Source organism: Nestor notabilis, unplaced genomic scaffold, assembly GCF_000696875.1.
Source record: "Nestor notabilis isolate BGI_N333 unplaced genomic scaffold, ASM69687v1 scaffold7700, whole genome shotgun sequence".
Taxonomy (NCBI): domain Eukaryota; kingdom Metazoa; phylum Chordata; class Aves; order Psittaciformes; family Psittacidae; genus Nestor; species Nestor notabilis.
Window position 1 is genome coordinate 26,638 of NW_009910591.1, and position 17,272 is coordinate 43,909.

Genomic DNA, 17,272 nt, shown 5'->3' on the forward strand with positions numbered 1-17,272 from the left:
AACAACAATCCTTTTTTTTTTTTTCCATTATTTTCAAAGTCTTTATTTTAAATACAACCTTCTATTAACATTAGAACATTTCAAATTTAGCTTGGTTCTTTTTTAAGTAAACAACCATTTTTTGAGCATAGCATGAAATGATTGATAATATGCAGATTCTGACAATGGCAGATTTTGTCTTTATGAGGTAAAAGCATAGAAAAAAAAGGTAGGATGGGCTTATGAACACTAGGAATTTTTAACGCACAAAAAAGTGGCCAAGTTGCTAAGAAAGGTTGTTGCAGCTCAACAGAACACCACGGTCTGTCAATGATGAAAAATTAAAATTCTTCATAAATGGTTGCAATTATTCATTACCACAGAATTATTTTTGAAAGCCCCAGAAAATGAAAATCATAAGTTACCGGGAAGAAAATGCTTCTCTGATGTCCAAGCATGTGGGAAAACAAAGGAGCTGGGGAATATCTTTAAATATATTGTCTTTGGCAATGCATATACCTGCAGTCATATGAAAGCTTTCTGCAGTACTGTAACTTGTTGATATGCTCAACTCCTGTTAGGGTAGAAGAACTGTGGGCTCAGTTGGCATGTCAACTGGAGCGACTGCCACCCAGGGCATAATTTAACATTTTGTGAAGGATTTGCTGTGTCACTGAACAGAAGACAAATGCTGGTAGACTTCACCAGGAGACATGGTTATTTTCAAATGCCATGACAAATCCTTTTGAGGAACACATGCCTGATACAAGAAGCTTGACTCATTGTCTGCAAACTGTGTATCATTCTTTTGTTATGAATGATCTGTACTGTTGCAGAGAGTACAGTAAGCTCGTATTACTGGTTGCTGGAGGGGGAATTTAAGTATTAAAAAAATGGAAAGCATGTGGTGGAGGTGGCTGATTAGCATCATGCCTAGCATAAAGTGTTTGTGCAATGACACTGGCAAAATCCAGAGTTTCTGAGCTGTGGTAGTTTCTGCCATGGGAATAGCAGTATTGTAGTAACAATAAAGCCAAGGTTGGTCTGGCTTGGAAGTTAATGTCTAAAATCAATACAGAGACTGAAATAACTATTTACCTCAGTTTAGGAAGAGGAATGCTTGAATGGCTTTAAAGCATGTTGTTGCTGCTTTTCCTTATACTCTAATAACTGTGGGTATTTTGATCATAGTTAATATACAGATGTATTAAAAAGAGGCAAAATAATCTGTTATTTTAGCTAGTTATAGAGATACTTTATTGTTCTCTTGGCTTAGTCTTGAATTCATGTTCATTCAGAACATGGCTCTCTGCCTCTGTTTCTCCTCCGCTTCATTTTCTGTCTCATCTCTGTTGAGTCTGAACTTTGTAAGCAGGAACTGAATCTTGCTGTGTGGGGTGTTTTGGTGGTGTGGGTTTTGGGGTTTTTTGGGATTTTTTGCAGTGGCTTGCACAGTCAACAAGCTAGGTCCTTGGGCTACTTAAGCATTCCAGAAGTGATGGTGCCAGTAGTGATGAATGACTGAACAGACATTCCTCTAATGCTGGAAAGGCATTTTCCCATAATTCATAATAAAGCATAGATTTCACTATATCTGATGGGTTTACTGAGACATAATGAAAAGTTTTGAGATACTGGAAACCAATTCATTCAATATATTCTACTCTTGCTGTGGTGTTTTGGTCTGTTCTTTCATGCAATTTGCATGCTAAAAAGACCTAATACAGCTTGGCCTGGCATACTCAATTCTGAAAATCCCTTGACTGGAAAATTGAATATCTATTGGTTCTACAGCTCTCTGAAAACTCTTGAAATTTTTATGACCAGGTTCACGAATTCATCTGTTGTCCGTTCTTCTTTCTGCAGAAGTAGAGACAAAATTTGCAGACAAGTGTGACCTCATTCTTGACTGACAAGTGTTTATGTACCACTCAACAAATCCTATGCTGTTATATAGAAATTTGCTCTGTGTCCTACCAAGGTGCGCAACATCAGCAGACTCTGTGAACTTAATCTGTAGGAAAGCTTGAGGAAAATGTAGCAATAACTTCATAGAAGTCTTAAATTTATTTGGAGAATGGGAGCTGGTATGTTAATCCCAGCACTTGGAAGTATCAATTCATAATCAATGTTCTGCCAAATTGAGAAACTACCTTTCTTCATTGAGTTACAGTGTGTCTTCTGCAAAGTTTGTACCTTTACTGTGTTTGAAACTTCTGTGATTTATGTGAGCTTTGTGGTAAGAGTTAAAAGTTACAGATTGGTCTCTACTTAGTCTAGGGTAGTCTGATGAATGCGGATTCCTAAATTTCATTTGGATATACTGTTATTGCTGACTATTACTATTGCTGATGATTGCCTGTGCTAACAGGTCTCTGACATGTTCTGTCTTTTTGTCATATATCTTCTTTTGTCCTTAAACCTTAATACTCTGACCTGTCCATGCATGCAAAACCCCGTATATCAGCCAGCAAAATGTATGGAAATTGAAACTTTTGTGATTTATGTGAGCTTTGCGGTAAGAGTTAAAAGTTACAGATTGGTCTCTGTACTTAGTCTAGGGTAGTCTGATGAATGCGGATTCCTAAATTTCATTTGGATATACTGTTATTGCTGACTATTACTATTGCTGATGATTGCCTGTGCTAACAGGTCTCTGACATGTTCTGTCTTTTTGTCATAGATCTTCTTTTGTCCTTAAACCTTAATACTCTGACCTGTCCATGCATGCAAAACCCCGTATATCAGCCAGCAAAATGTATGGAAATAATTCTCTTTCTCCACTAGATTTAAGCAGTTCAAGTTGGTTTCTTTAGAAGGGGTCACAGAAGAATTCAGTGTTGTGTACTTAGCTTTTTGTGGGAATGTAACTTTATAAATGCATTTGTTACTATCATAAAAATCACGTTTTCAAAAGCAATGACATGTCCTTGGATAGAATGACATGTAAAATGGATAACACTAGATGGCAACATACACTCTTTTGTCTGAGTTTGATTTATACCTCTGATTTAAGAGAATTATATGAATTTAAAAAGAAGGCAGTAATGGTTAATAATGGCAGAAATGCTGATGTCCCTAAATTTCAGGAAAAGTTATTTCTTAGGGTCTTCATAGAAAAACTGTCTCCAAAAAGATGTGAAAGAGCTACTCTCTTTGTATATCAGTCAAACAAAGATCAGCAAAACTTAAAAGCAAAAAGACATAAAAAGCCAAACAGCCCCCTCAAGCCCTCCAAAAAACAAAATGAAAACTCTTTCTAAGTAGTAAGCATTTTCTTTCTGGTAAACATTGAGAGCAGCTACTCTTTGTAGGCTCTGGATCACATACCTTTAAGATCAGGTTTATGAATCTAGAGGGAACCCATATGTCACGATGATGGTTTTCTCTAGGCATAAATGTAGGTGAAGTGTCACTGCCCTGCCCTGACTGCCACAGGCAGGAGCTGGCATGGGCTGTTGTAGTTCAGGTACTGAAATCCAGATATATTGCCCAAGTCATCCAGTTGTTGAAGAGCCACTGTGCTAATCTAGCATTGTGTGAGAAGCTGTTCTGCATGCAGATGGGGCAGTGTTGTAATGAAAGTGTGATGCTGCATCTGAACATGCAAGTGCATCTCACCCATATGGTGATTGCCACAAATTTATTTCTCTCGGATTCTACACTCAGTCTCTTTATGTTAATTTTGTAAAGTTCCCGCATAATTTAATAAGCACTGGAAGTATAGCTATTCCTTATTTCTGTTTATTTTTACTTTTAAGTTAAATTTTCCTCTACCTCAATTCGTTCTTTGAGTTTCAATTGTGTAAATTAGAAGTCTTTCAAAAAATGCTATCTGCATAGGTAGTCTGAAGGCGGTTTGGGAGGGGGGGATTTGTTAAGTTTGGGGAGGTTTTTTTTTGGGTTTTTTTTTTTTTTTTTTTTTTTTTAAATTGCTGTAATGTCCCATTGGTGCTGTTCTGTCTGGTGAAATACATATTTTGAGTTAATTTTTGCAAGACTACATATCTCATCTTATCTGACTTGCCTTGTTCACTATAGGAGCAGTTAAAATTTCAGAATCAGAACGTTATGAGGTTTAAATTAATTCCTCTTGGAGTGGCTGTCTTATACTGCTTTTGAGAAGATCAGCTGTTAAGATAAATTGCTTTAAAGAGCCTAAAATGGCATAATTTGTTATTACTTTATTTGGAATTATGTTTAATTTGGCTTTTAAAATATAATTGTATCATACAAGTTATGTACACCTCTGTGCTATATCAGTAAATTTTACGCGTGAAGTAAACAACTGTTAATGATATAGTATGTTATAAAGAGTATTACTGTATCTAACTGCTGCTTTTTATTGTGATTCTAATAGCAATAATTGCACTGAATCATCATAATCTCAATTTTGCTTTTTGTTTAAGTAACCAAACATACGATTTTACTATTGATATAGTTTTTAAAACTTAAAAACAGCCCTAATTTGCCTGGCTTTATTTTTCAAGTGATTGTAATATACAGTAAATGCAAATAATATATTGTCATGTTTTATAATACAAAACCAGACTGCAGAGCCAGCACACTCAAATATACTCTGCGTAAACTTAAACTGTTTTTCTATGTTTTAAAGACCTCAGCAGCTCAAGAAATAGTACTGATTTTGTTTGTGTAGAATACAAGTAGAAACAGTAAGAAATTTGGAACTGCAGTGAACTTAAAACATGCGTCTTAGTGATATGTATCTCTGTGTATATATATTTCTAGAAAAATATATGGTAATGACAGATCTTCATTGTTTTTCAGATGTCAAATTTAAATTTCTATCCTATTCTGCATGTGAATGGCATTATGATACTTGCACAAGCCCTTGTTTCAAGACTTGCAGAGACCCTTTGGGAAAAAACTGTCAGGCAATACCAAAGTAAGTATCTGTATTTTTATGGAAAAGTATGTAATTTGGGTAATATGCAGTATAATAAGAATATGAGGGACCAGATGTAGGCTCAGTATAGCAAGATTGTGTTCTTGTATAAGGAGAAGTGAAGGAGAAAAGAAATGGAATAAAACCTGCTGCGGCTGGTGTGTGAAAGTGACATTTCAGTTAGGTAAGAATTGTCAGATTCTGGAGTTACTAGTATAACTGTAATGCTCAAGATGGGGGAGATGGAGTATTACAGAGTATTAATAAAGAAAGGGGATTATAAGTTTATTTCAAATAGTTGTACACTTACATTTTCTTATGAGATTAGAACAGCTATATCCATCCTTGCCCTTTCCTCCCAATTGGAATTTGTACCATGTCTGGTAAAATGGGCATTTGGATTTTGATACGTAAAAGTGTTTGGCATTTCTTAAGCAGTAGCATTCACTATTGAACCTGTGACCATTCATTTCAAAGGCTGAGTTCATGCCTTAGCTTAAATCTGAGTGAGAATGGAAGCCATGGTAATGACATTTTGAAGGAGTACACTGAAGTGATGAGATCTGGATAGAACAAGATAGTCTACTTAAAAATACTTTATAAATCAATTCTGTTTCCCTCAAATTAAATGCTCAATCCAGATACTGTTCAACTAGTTAAGACTTACTGTTTTTCTTTTAGAGTGGAAGGATGCATCCCTGATTGTCCTCTCAATATGTTGCTGGATGAAACCACTCAAAGATGCGTGTATTTTGAAGACTGTATGTTTGAAAAATTATATGTATTATGTATGACACTTAGCTTAATAATTTCTTAGGTCTTTAGTCAAGTTTTCAAATACCAGTGCTTAAATTTGTGTAACATTGACCTTAGTTATATGAATCTTGAGCTAACTAAACATACATTTTAGTTAAAACAATTTCACCCCTCAAAAATTGAACTAAAAGTAGTCCTTTTTTCTTAAAATACTTCAGCAACATTAGATATGGAGCAAATGATTTAATGAATTTGGTTTTTAAGTTGTCTATGAATTTTAGAAGTTTAAAAGCAATTTACGAGATCAGTTATCTGTGTTAACCTATAACTCAGCTAGCTTCATGGCTATGATAATCCATAAATTTCAGACTGCTATTTACTTTTCTCTGATTTCAGGCATTGAACCTGCAGATGATAGTCTAGCTTTGTCATCCAGCATTCAAACACCATCAGTTTCACACATGACATCAAGTACAAGTTTGGCAGTGATCAGTGAAGCTCTGACTCCATTTCCTGTACCTGAAGCAATAGACATGGAAACAATTGCTTCAAAATTGCAAGTGACTGCAACTACAGGGAAAACTGAATTTTCAGCTGTTACATCTCATACAACATTTCCAAACATATCTTTATCATCAAATATTTCTTCGCAGTCAACAGAAATTACATCTGGGAGAAGCACTACAGCAGTGTCTGGGACAACAAAATCTAATGTAAGCTTGTCTTCTCCCACTGACATTTCTTCATTGTTTCTGTCTACTGTCACTTCAGAAACTTCCACAAAGATACAACCAATCAGTAGTGGTTCCACTGAACTGTTGAGGGCTACAGAACCTCAGGCAGTAACTGCTACAAATGCAGTGACTACAAGCACGGAATCAGAAACCGAAACAATTGCTACTTCTATTTCTACTGGGCCACAACTAATACTTAGCACAGGAGAAACACCAGTCAAAACTAAAAAAATGGAAATACCAGAAATAGCCACAAGAACACTTCCCACAAAAGAAGCACAAGTAAAACCAGAAGGACTTAAAACACTTACACCCAGAACATTTGAATCAATAACAGAAAAAACTACTGCCTATCTGCTCCAGTTTTCCACATCACCACCTCTGGGCACGCCTTCATATGCACCACCAGTAGACCTAACAGAAACTTCAGGAGAGACAAAAATAAGCATAGGACAGTCTTTTCCCACAGCAACTAACATTACAGTAACATCATTTTCTCCTGCAATCACTGCTTCATTAAAACCGGCATCTTCAGCAACAACAAAAGAAGCAACTGTTTTAACTGAACAAAGCATGAAGACTACATTGTCAAAAGCATCCCTACCACCTATTTCATTAGAGAAGGCAACTACACAATCTGCTATCGAAATGGTTCAACACCTCACTGGTACTGCAGAGATACCTTTCACTACAACTCTAGGTCCAAAGGCAACAACTCTGCGAACTCAAGAGAGAGCATCAGAAACAACTTCACTATCATTTACAACTCATAAAACAGAAACTCCTAAAACAACATTTCATGTGGAGCATATGTCAAGTTCTTATTTCCCTCCATATTCACTACATCCTAGTTCTACAACTGAAGAATCCCTCACTCTTTCTACAAAAAGACCTTCAGTGTCTGTTCCTACTCATGCTTCAGGTGAATTAAAAAAGACATTTAAAACTGTTTCAACTACAAAATATCCTTCATACATAGTTCTAAACACAACAGGGTTCTTAACTACATTATACACTAAATATCCTGTTGTGGCTGAGACTATCAAAGTGACACCTTTGTCTGTTGAGGGAATATCCAAAATAACATCCCCTTCTGAATTAGTGGCAAAGTCAACGTTGTTTTCTGGAAAAACATTTACAGAACACAAGTCAACTCTGCTTTCAAGTACAGTGAAGACAAGCACTTCAGCATATTCAGGTAGTGTTACCACATCAGCAATGAAAACATCTGTCCCATCAAAACAAACTGCCACAGTTCCTTTCGAAGCTACAGAGTTGGCTGAAAGAGCATCCATCACCGGATCTCCACTTAGTGCAACTGAAACCACATTGTTGACAACACAGCCTGATACATCACAAGTAGAAAGAATTACTGGCATCTCTACTAGAAAGCCATCTGCCTTCCCTTTTACACCATCAAGTTCTCTAATCTCCTTAAACATTTCTCTTCCTTCACTACCCTCCTATGGAAAAGAAGCATCACTGACAGCTGTCAGTCCCATGCATACATCCCATGAAACAACCTCTTTATATTCAAGAACAACTCTGTCAAAATCTATGTTACGAACGGAAAAGACCTCTCCAGTCCTGAATTTCTCTGTTTTATTCACTATAACAGAACAATCAAGTCCAATAACTACAATATCACGTGACAAATCACCAGGCAAAGCCATTTTAAATGTCACCTATGCCACATTCTCTCCATCTTCTGAATTCAGCAGTCAGCTCATAACAACCAAAAAAGTAATGACAGCCAAAGAAAAATCAACTCTGCCCCCTTCTTTTATACTTCCAGTAACAAAGACCTCTTACCCTTTCTCCACCTCTCAGTCTCTAGCAGATAAATGGGTTTCTTCGCCTTCTTTAACACAAATTATACCAGAAGTAATAACCACACCAAAATATCCAGTAGAAACTAAAACAGTTTCTACAGCATTGGAATCTACAGTCCAAAGTACAACAGATAAAGTAAAACTTACAGCAGCTAAAGCTCAGCCATCCTTTCCTCCATCTTCAGTAGGCTCCTCCTCTTGGCAGACATATTTAGGAGACAGATTTTCAGTACAGACCACAAAGACCATGGTTTTACCACTTTTTTCTACTCAGAAGGCTATGGAACTTGGTCATCAGACTTCTGAGTCTTTGTTGACAAGCCACAGTATCACCCCAATATACCCGTACACTGCAAAAACTCTAACAAAATCCAGTGATCAACCACAACGTGTCTTTAGCACAACTGGAGCTACAGTAAAATTGACTTCTTTGTACCCCTTAGTCACCTCACTACCTGAAGACGTTCATTCAAGTATATTACCTACCTTAGCAGGTCCTACACAAGTTATTGTGCCAACTGGAAAAGAGTTGCATTTAACTGATTCAGTAACGCAGCCATACATATCAAGGACTTCTTCTGTTTTGCAACCTACAGTCCTAACTAGGATGCCAGCTGACTTGTTTTTTGGCACCAGAATTCCTCCTTCCTCACCAGAAGTGTTTGAATCTTTCTCTTCTTTAGCAACAATTAAAAAAGAAGTATTTCCTTCATTTTCCACACAAAAGGCAGGTACTAGTCGAAAATTCACATGGCAGGCCTCATTTACTGAGTCACTTGATTCAAGTCAAACACTTGAAACAACTACAGCTTCGTCAGGATCTAAGCCAGCTTCTTCATCGGTTTTGTTAACAGAAACAACAGAAATTCCCATTGTGATGGGGAGTGAGCCACCAACATCAAGGAGCAAAAGTGATACAGAGAAAACTTCAGTGTTGCCTAAGAAAGTCACACTTTCAACTACTGCCTCCAGTTCCATGTTTCTAGCAAGTACGATGTTGCCAGCTATGGCCCCTTCATCATCTGCAGCTTCAGCCTCTTCAGTGATAAGCAGTAGTGGGAAAAATGTTAGTATTGTATCAGCAACTTCAGACAAAGCAGAAACAGTAACAGAATCTATCACAAGCTCTGTGAAGGCCACCTATTTTTCTGTTGCTTCCAAAGCAAAAGGAGCTATGCCCCCCGATACAGTAAAATCTGACGAGCCAGAATTAATAACAGAAGTCCAAACTGTCCAAGTTCAAGGTGCTACCGCTACCCCAGAAACACCTCGAACGTTTTACTCTCCATATTTCACGAACATAACTGCAGTTCCTTCTAATATCAGTGTATCAGTACTGTCTACTGTACATTCATCCTCTGAACCGAAACCTTTTTCTTCTATAGCTGTGTCATCGGTCAGGACAACTCAAACTTCAAAACTTGAAATATCATCTGAGGTGCAAACACCTTCTGTGAGCTCACTGCTAATGATATCTGACCATCCAAATGACACAACAGCTCCATCAGTTTCCTCATTTGCCTATTTATCTACCAAACCACTTTATGGCTTGACTACAACTTCTTCTGATGAATTGGCAACAGCTGAAGCTGTATCAGGCACCACAGCATCAGCTTCTGTGCTGCCTAGAGAAACAGCAACTCTTCCAACTTGTACAGTGAGTAACCGTATCTGTTTGGTTTTGAAAATGTCTTGGCTGCTTTCACACACTGATAAAAAAAAAAAAATAATCATGAGCCATATTTTGATCTTTAGGATTTAAAATATCTGTATCAAACAGGGAGCCCTATTATTTTCTCAGTTATATCTGAAACTTTGGATGATTGCATTGTGCGTAATGATTTTTACAAGTGCTATAATACACTGTGGTTTAGGCCTAAGTTTTCTGAGTATGACTCTTACAAGAATGTTGTTTTGGCAAAATATGGTGCTTCGTATTGTTCAGTGGCAATTTCTTGTCACGTTGCCCTCCTTGAAGGATATCTTTTCAGAGATCCATGTTATTCCTACTTGTGCCATTCCATACTTTTCCTGCTCAACTTTTTTTTTGACTGTAAATTTAAAATTCAGTCATGCTGTTCTCCGCTTACAACAGGACAGCAGTTTTAAACTGACCTCAGGATGGCTCGGTTTTCTCCATCAGTGTTACGCAGATTCATAAGCATTCTGTACCTGAGGAATGTGAGCAAATACTCTGCAATAATGTGATGTTAGCTTTGCAAGAATGGTAACCTATGTCTTCTGTTAAATATGCCTTAGCCAATCACAGAAAATGAGTGCATAAAACACATTTGCTTGGATGGACAGCTGATCCAAGTTAATAAGTCACAGAACTGCCCATACAATGCAACTCAACCCAGCTGTGGAGTCTTAGGATTTGCTACTCAAACAAATGGTGACAAATGCTGCCCAAGGTGGGAATGTGCATGTAAGTTTTAATTCCACAGTACTTTTGAAGTGAATTTAGGTAATAGTTTAATGCATGTGTAAGAAGGCTAAGAACTGGCACTTCTAGATTATGGTGTAGTAATAGATGATTGTCTCATGCAATTTATAATTCTAGTTCTACATTACATGTAGGAAGTGAAATCAAACTGCTCCTTTAATGTAGGATATTTCTCTTACCCAGCTTTAGATATCTGCAGAGACATGTCTAGGTCTGTCTTAGACCCATCTTGTCTTCTGTCTAATCAGAGGACACCTAGTCAATATAGTCAGTGAATTTTTTCGTTTATTTTATACGTACTTTAGAATGAGAAGAATCCCTAGCCTCTGTTAACTAGCTTTGTTAACAGTTTTGGGACTCTGAAAGCATAGCTGTACTGTACTCACGCCCATCAGTTACTTAGAATTGGGCAGTAAGAATCGAAATATTAAAGAAAATTCAGTTTAGTCCAGAATAGCAAAGAAAATATGCAGGGAAAGCAATGCAAATTTCTGATTATGCTCTAGAATTTTAAATTACTGGGAGTAGAATTCCAAGCCCTTTGAAACACAAAAGCTTTAGCACTAAGACTCTGAAGAAGGAAACTCTCCACTTGAGATCCCACCTTTGGAACATGACTAGAAGGGAACTAATGATCTGTCATGATCCACTGTTCTTCATGTGTTTTGCTAGTTTGGGGTTTGTAAAAATTACAAACCTTTGCTGCAAGAACTGTAAGAAAATTACTGATTGCAGAGGTCTGCAGGTTGTCCCACTGAAATATGCATGATTTGACTCTGCTCTCCGTTTACAGAGATGCAACAGTTTCAAATATAGCTGAAAATGTGCTGCATATATGGAGCTTTAGTTTAGCACATAGTAAGCAAGCTAGTTAATCTTACAAATCTTACTGGATTATCTTCATATTTTGTAATATTTCCAGAAATTCTAAAATAAGTTAGAAAAAAAAACCATTTTTTTTATTTTTCTTAGGTCGTTGCACAATTTTCTCTGATCTGAGCATTGTAACCTATGATGGAAATCATTTGGCATTATTCAAAGAAGCATCCTATGTCGTTAGTCAAACTCGAGATGAAACTATAACCATCCATGTCCTTGACTGCAGACTGGTAACTAACATTAGCTAACAGATGATGTTAAATACTGCTAATAAGACACATCTTAAAAGAAAGAGCATATTAATACTACATAGCTGTGGTTAATATTCAGTTCTGTGTAACGTCTGTGAATCCAACATGCACTTTACAACACTTATGAATTGTATAGCATTTTATCACCTGACTGTATATGCAGAGTTCCTCCTGAAACAGCTGGAAGGTGAGAAGTAGGTCCAATTACAAATGCATGTTTCTTAGCTATGTTCATATGGAGAAGTTTGCACTGGAAACACCAATCTTCAGAGCCATAAAAGACTTTAGGATTGTCAGACTAAATTAGACCACCCTGTGCATTCCAAGTCTCTCACAGGGGCAAATACTTTTTGTTTCAGGGAAGGAAGAGATAAACCCTAATGGGTATCCTGATAATGGGCAGCGTAATTGGCTTTATGTCATGAAGAGTTTATTTCTTGTGAGCCTTTACAAAACTCCTTAAACTCCACTTTCTTTTATAAAAGCTAGGTAGTTTTGATGTCTATATAAATGTCCTTCACAAAGTTTGGTCTGAAGTAATACTTTATGGGATTTAATTCCAGAAACTTAGTATGATTGATATTAAAAAGGACATCTGGCTTTCAGATTTGTTTTCTTGTATTCAACACTTTCTGTTTTGTTCAGTACCTTGTAGATCAGGGAGTATGCATGTATTTCTGTTCCATTACTTCTGTACGTATGTAATATCATAATTCCTAGTCTCATTCTTGCTCACCTTCAGATATGTTCATATTTTTGGTGTCTAAGTACATCATATTTTTTTCCTGAAAAATCTTTATTTCTGTTGTAATTTCAAAATCAGGTGATACAATACGGTTGCTGAACACAAAGAGATCATATTGTTTTGTTTATTTTGCAATACTGCTACCTAGCTGCACTTTGTAGTTCAGACTTGAAACTGCAATCAGCAGCAGTTTTCCCCTCTTAAACTATACCTCCTAAGACCCCTTACTGTCCCAATACCTAAAACCAATAAGCAGCTAATGTATAAAGATTTTGCACATCATGACTGTGGTTTATGTATTTTTGCTTTCTCTACAGAGAAATTCAAATTCAACTTCTTTGTGCCTGGCAATGTTGAATCTAACCTATGTATCAAACCAAATTATTATCAATCGTTTAAGTAGAAAAGTAAGTATTTTGAGGGTTTGTTTTTCTCTGCCTTTTAGATAGCAACTTCTGTAATCAACTGCTGCTTTATGTAGATATCAAAGATTAGAGTAGGACACAGCAGGTCATATAATTCATGGTTCCAACTTTATAATTAAAGTGCTAGTAAATTCAAAGAGTAAAACCTTGATACAAAGACAGTTAATGAGGTAAGTCAGAGCGAAGCACACAAACCCTTAGTCTCTTTAGTACCTGTATTATTTTTGAGGAGGTGAGCCTGACTTCTGTTGAAATTAGTTATGAGTTAGATTCCTAAGCTGTTGAGAATCTGGCCTTAGTTGTTCTACCTACAGCACTTGGTAACCTCTTTTTGGTGTGTATTTTAGATAACAGTAAATTCAAGATTTGCTTGGCCTACTGTTAGAAAATATGGATACAAAGTGGAGGATTCGGGCTTCAAGTATGCAGTTGAGACCCCAACAAAAATCAGAATTCAGTGGTTTCACAACACGGGCATAATGATTATTGAGTTTAACAGCACTAGAGAAGCAAGAGCTTTGGGACTATGTGGTAAGTATAGACTAGTGCAAGAAATAAAGGCATTCACATGTTTTGCTAGGGAGGCACATTCCTAATTATATAAACTATCATTTGCATGATCTGGGCCAAAAAGAGTTACAAAAGATTATAATATTGTTAAAATTAAACTATTATTAATTTTGTTAATTGCTTAAATCATGTTTGATACCTATCCATGTAATCATTTTTTACCCATAGTGTTGCTTCTGTCTATAACCTGTTCGGATCTTAGGCATGATTGTTGTAACCAAGCCCAAACAAGTAAGGCAGGCATAAGTCCATAATGTCAAATAAAGTAATTTGCAGATTTAGTGTTTGACATCCGTCTGATAGAAAACGATATGTGCTATTTTCAGTTTCTAAAGGTCAGAATTCACAGGAAATATTAACTTGAGAGAACCAGTCTTAGTTTATCTGTCGGAGGAAATAGTTCAGAGGGAATTTTTTAATAGTAATGGGTTAAATACCCTCATGTTGGCTCTGCTAGGATTGCTCAATAGTTTCACCAAGTTTCTTTTTTTCTAAAAAGTATAGCCTTGAATACGTTGCTGGTGCTACAGTTTTTACAAGCATATACTTGTTGATGTAAATCCCTGCTGCGACATCTGAATCTGTAAATTTATCTGCTGTAAATTGGAGCTGGAAACCAGGGTTATAGAGTTCATACAATTACAGTGGATATCTTTCCAGTTTCAGAAAGGGCAAATGCCTGTGTCTCAGTATCAAATACCAGTGATAGCTCAGTCCAGTTCCAAGTCCTGCAGACAGTAATGTGATTCTCACAAAGGAAGAGAGTTTGAATTTACTGTGATTTTGAAATTGGATTCTTATCTGTAATTTGCCTTAACTTTCACTTTCAACATCATTCTTGCTCTTTTTAGCTAGTTCTTATTATTAAAGACAGTATTTTGTAGCAAGCCTGATTAAAGTTATTGTGGAAGTTTCTTTTGCCTTTACCTGTTTGATTACTGTAATAGGGAGAATTAGGAACATTACATTCCTGGTTTACAAGGTGCTTTAAGTAGATGACAACACATTTCTGTGATTGGTGTTCCAAGTACAACTTCTTCAGAGAATGTGCTATATTTTTCTGGTATTTATCACTGATTGGGATTCTAGGCATAAGTCTGCCTGCGCAGTGCTGTCTGGTGTCAGCTTTAAAGAGCTGGTTGTACTGCATCTTTTCAGGGTAAATTAGACTACCCTCATCTCCTGTGCTGTCTGTGTTAGTCTGCTTCTAGTGTTTGAGCTTTCTCAGATGTCTTTTAGCTGAAGTGCAGTATTGGTAGATCCTGATTTCTAAGCTTCATGGAAGTGATAAAACTGAAGATACTATTACAGTTCTATAGCGCAAGCATCCCTTGGAAGGGTCTGTGTAAGAGACAACAGTGTCTTTTACAACGGAAGTTTTGGGCAAATGTGGCAACTGGTGAAGAGCTGGTGTGGGAGATCAGGGATGTGGAAAGGTAACATGGACATCTCCGTAGAAAACAGGTGAAAGAGAGTGCAAGCATATCAATTTTAGCTGCAGTCAGGTCCTGCTAAGCCAAAAGTGAAGCCTTAATTTTACTGTGCTAAATCTCATTGTCAAAGTGTAAGAGAAGTGAAAAAAGTTGTCCCAGACAAGACAGCAATCCTTTGAAATCTCTGAGAACCATCAAGAACTTCCTATTTGTGTTGCACAGACTCACAGCCTCAGAAAGTTCAACGAGAAACATTTCTGATAGACTAATGGTTACAGTTTCAAAAGCTGTTTTACCCTCTGAGTACCTATTGCTGTATCACTGCAATGGCTTGTTCTTGTGATCAAGAAATTTGAAAATGGTAACCAGAGCAATTCTCTAGAAAATGATTAAAACCACGAATAAAAAGATAAAAATTTAGAATTGCCATTCAAGTTTGTGGAGGTGTCAGAAGAAAACATTCTAGAAGTCTGATACAAAAGTCTCAGAAATTGTAATTAGGAAAAAAGAATGAGGGACTGCATTTTTATACCTGCTGGCTCTTAAAGGACCTCCAGAGGAGACTACTGTAATACCTGGATGTTCTGTGTTGACCATAGTCACTCTCCATGTGTTACATTGCTTCCTTTGTTCCAAAGTGTTTCAAAATTGCCAACTATCTTAGTTTAAACAGGAATAAAATGGGATTCTGCCTTCTGAGAAATGAATACAGAAAAGGTTGGAGTTTTTTTCCCCTGCTGAGGGATAATATAAGTATACCTGGAAGTGACAAAAGTTGCACTTTTATAGTAGCTTTTAAGCCAGTAGATGCTCAGAAGCATAAGTAGAATAGTAGAAGATATCTGCAGTATCAGATAAGCGTCTTGGCATTTTTACAGGAGTTCCCTTTTCTGATAACATTTACAGTTACATGGAGGTGCTTTGTAAAATTTTTAAAACTACATTTTTATTTAATGCTTGTGCAACTGAGGGGTGATGTTGTGTGCCATAGCTGTGCTATCTGAACAGCTTTTTGGTACGGAATATATTTCCCTTCATAGATGTATCTTTACTTTTGCTTTGCTTAACTTGTCTGAATTTTGTGTATTTTGATCCTACCAAGAACTTTCTACGTCTGTTGTGGATTGTTATAATGTCATGGTGTAGAAGTTTTTTATAAGCTGTTTGTTTGTTTGAATATGCCACTTTAAACGTACTTCAGAATGAACCATTCAGTGTTAACCTGATTTTCCTTCTGATAATACACAGGGGTTTGTGATAGAAGCTTGGAAAATGATCTGATGCTACCCAACAGGACAGTTTTAAGCAAAAGTGATGCTCCGACGACTTTTATAGACAGCTGGCAAGTGCCAGACACATTAAAGTATGTTGGAGAAGACAGGCATCAGGAAACTAATTGCTCAGTCATGGACTGCTCAGAGTGCTTAAGGATGGTGTTGAACCAGACCTTCAGCAGCTGTCATCCTTATGTATGTTAACTATTTCGGAAGCTTACACTTTGAGAGAGATGCAGTTCTGATGTGTTTGTGTACTTGATAATTTCATTAATGTGAAACTACAGGCAACCACATTTATGAAATGAAATATATACCTTTTTGTATTTACATTTGCAAGTTAAAAGATACTGAAGAGAGTGTCAGCTTCATAGGAGAGTTGCAATAAGCAACTAACACTTTCAGAATACGTCATACATCTCTCAATTTTGACAATACCATCTAATTTATAAACTAGTCCCAGCTAATTCAATTGTATCAATATGATGTAGAGCAAAGTAAAATGAAATACTTTTAGGATTTAATTAATCCTTAAGCATTCAGTAATTTAAGAAGTTTCAAGTTGCAGTAGGTAATTTGAGAGCCTGCATTCTCAAAGGCTCTAAAGACAGGGAGTTCCAGCCTAGAGAGATGAGAGAGTAGAACAGACCATTTAAAGCAAACCTAAAGAAAATAACAGACTTGCAGTTTGCAAATAAAGTATTCATTTGTGATCATATGAGTACATTTACAATTTCACCTTTGGTATAGTGTTGAGTTTGGTGAAGAGGAGGCCAAAAAGAGGCAAATATAGAAGTAAGGAAGAACAAGGAACAACAAGTAATCATGCCTTCTATTGGAAAAAATATATTAGCTCTTGACTTGGCACTTCTAAGAGATGAGACTGAGGAATATAAGGAAGTTACCATTTGGGAAGCCTTTTAAATACTAGTAAATTCTCTTTGTATACCAATGAAGCCTGACTGCCTCTCACTTACTGTGAACTAAGAACTTTTGCCTTCATTGTTTGTAGCTGATATTTTAAAAGGTCAATCTTTTTCCT

At 36.6% G+C, this 17,272-nt stretch overlaps 1 protein-coding gene across 1 annotated transcript in view; it reads left to right on the forward strand.

Annotated features, from left to right (window-relative positions):
• LOC104399710 (otogelin-like) overlaps positions 1-17,272 on the forward strand; it is a gene marked incomplete at its 5' end in the record, with an annotated part of 62,878 nt that overhangs the window by 26,067 nt on the left and 19,539 nt on the right. The window contains 10 exons of the mRNA XM_010010811.1: positions 4,768-4,885; positions 5,567-5,646; positions 6,038-7,906; positions 8,165-8,622; positions 8,935-9,864; positions 10,467-10,635; positions 11,626-11,762; positions 12,846-12,935; positions 13,301-13,484; positions 16,205-16,425. Coding sequence (XP_010009113.1) covers positions 4,768-4,885; positions 5,567-5,646; positions 6,038-7,906; positions 8,165-8,622; positions 8,935-9,864; positions 10,467-10,635; positions 11,626-11,762; positions 12,846-12,935; positions 13,301-13,484; positions 16,205-16,425 — 4,256 coding nt within the window. The remainder of the gene's footprint in view (positions 1-4,767; positions 4,886-5,566; positions 5,647-6,037; positions 7,907-8,164; positions 8,623-8,934; positions 9,865-10,466; positions 10,636-11,625; positions 11,763-12,845; positions 12,936-13,300; positions 13,485-16,204; positions 16,426-17,272) is intronic.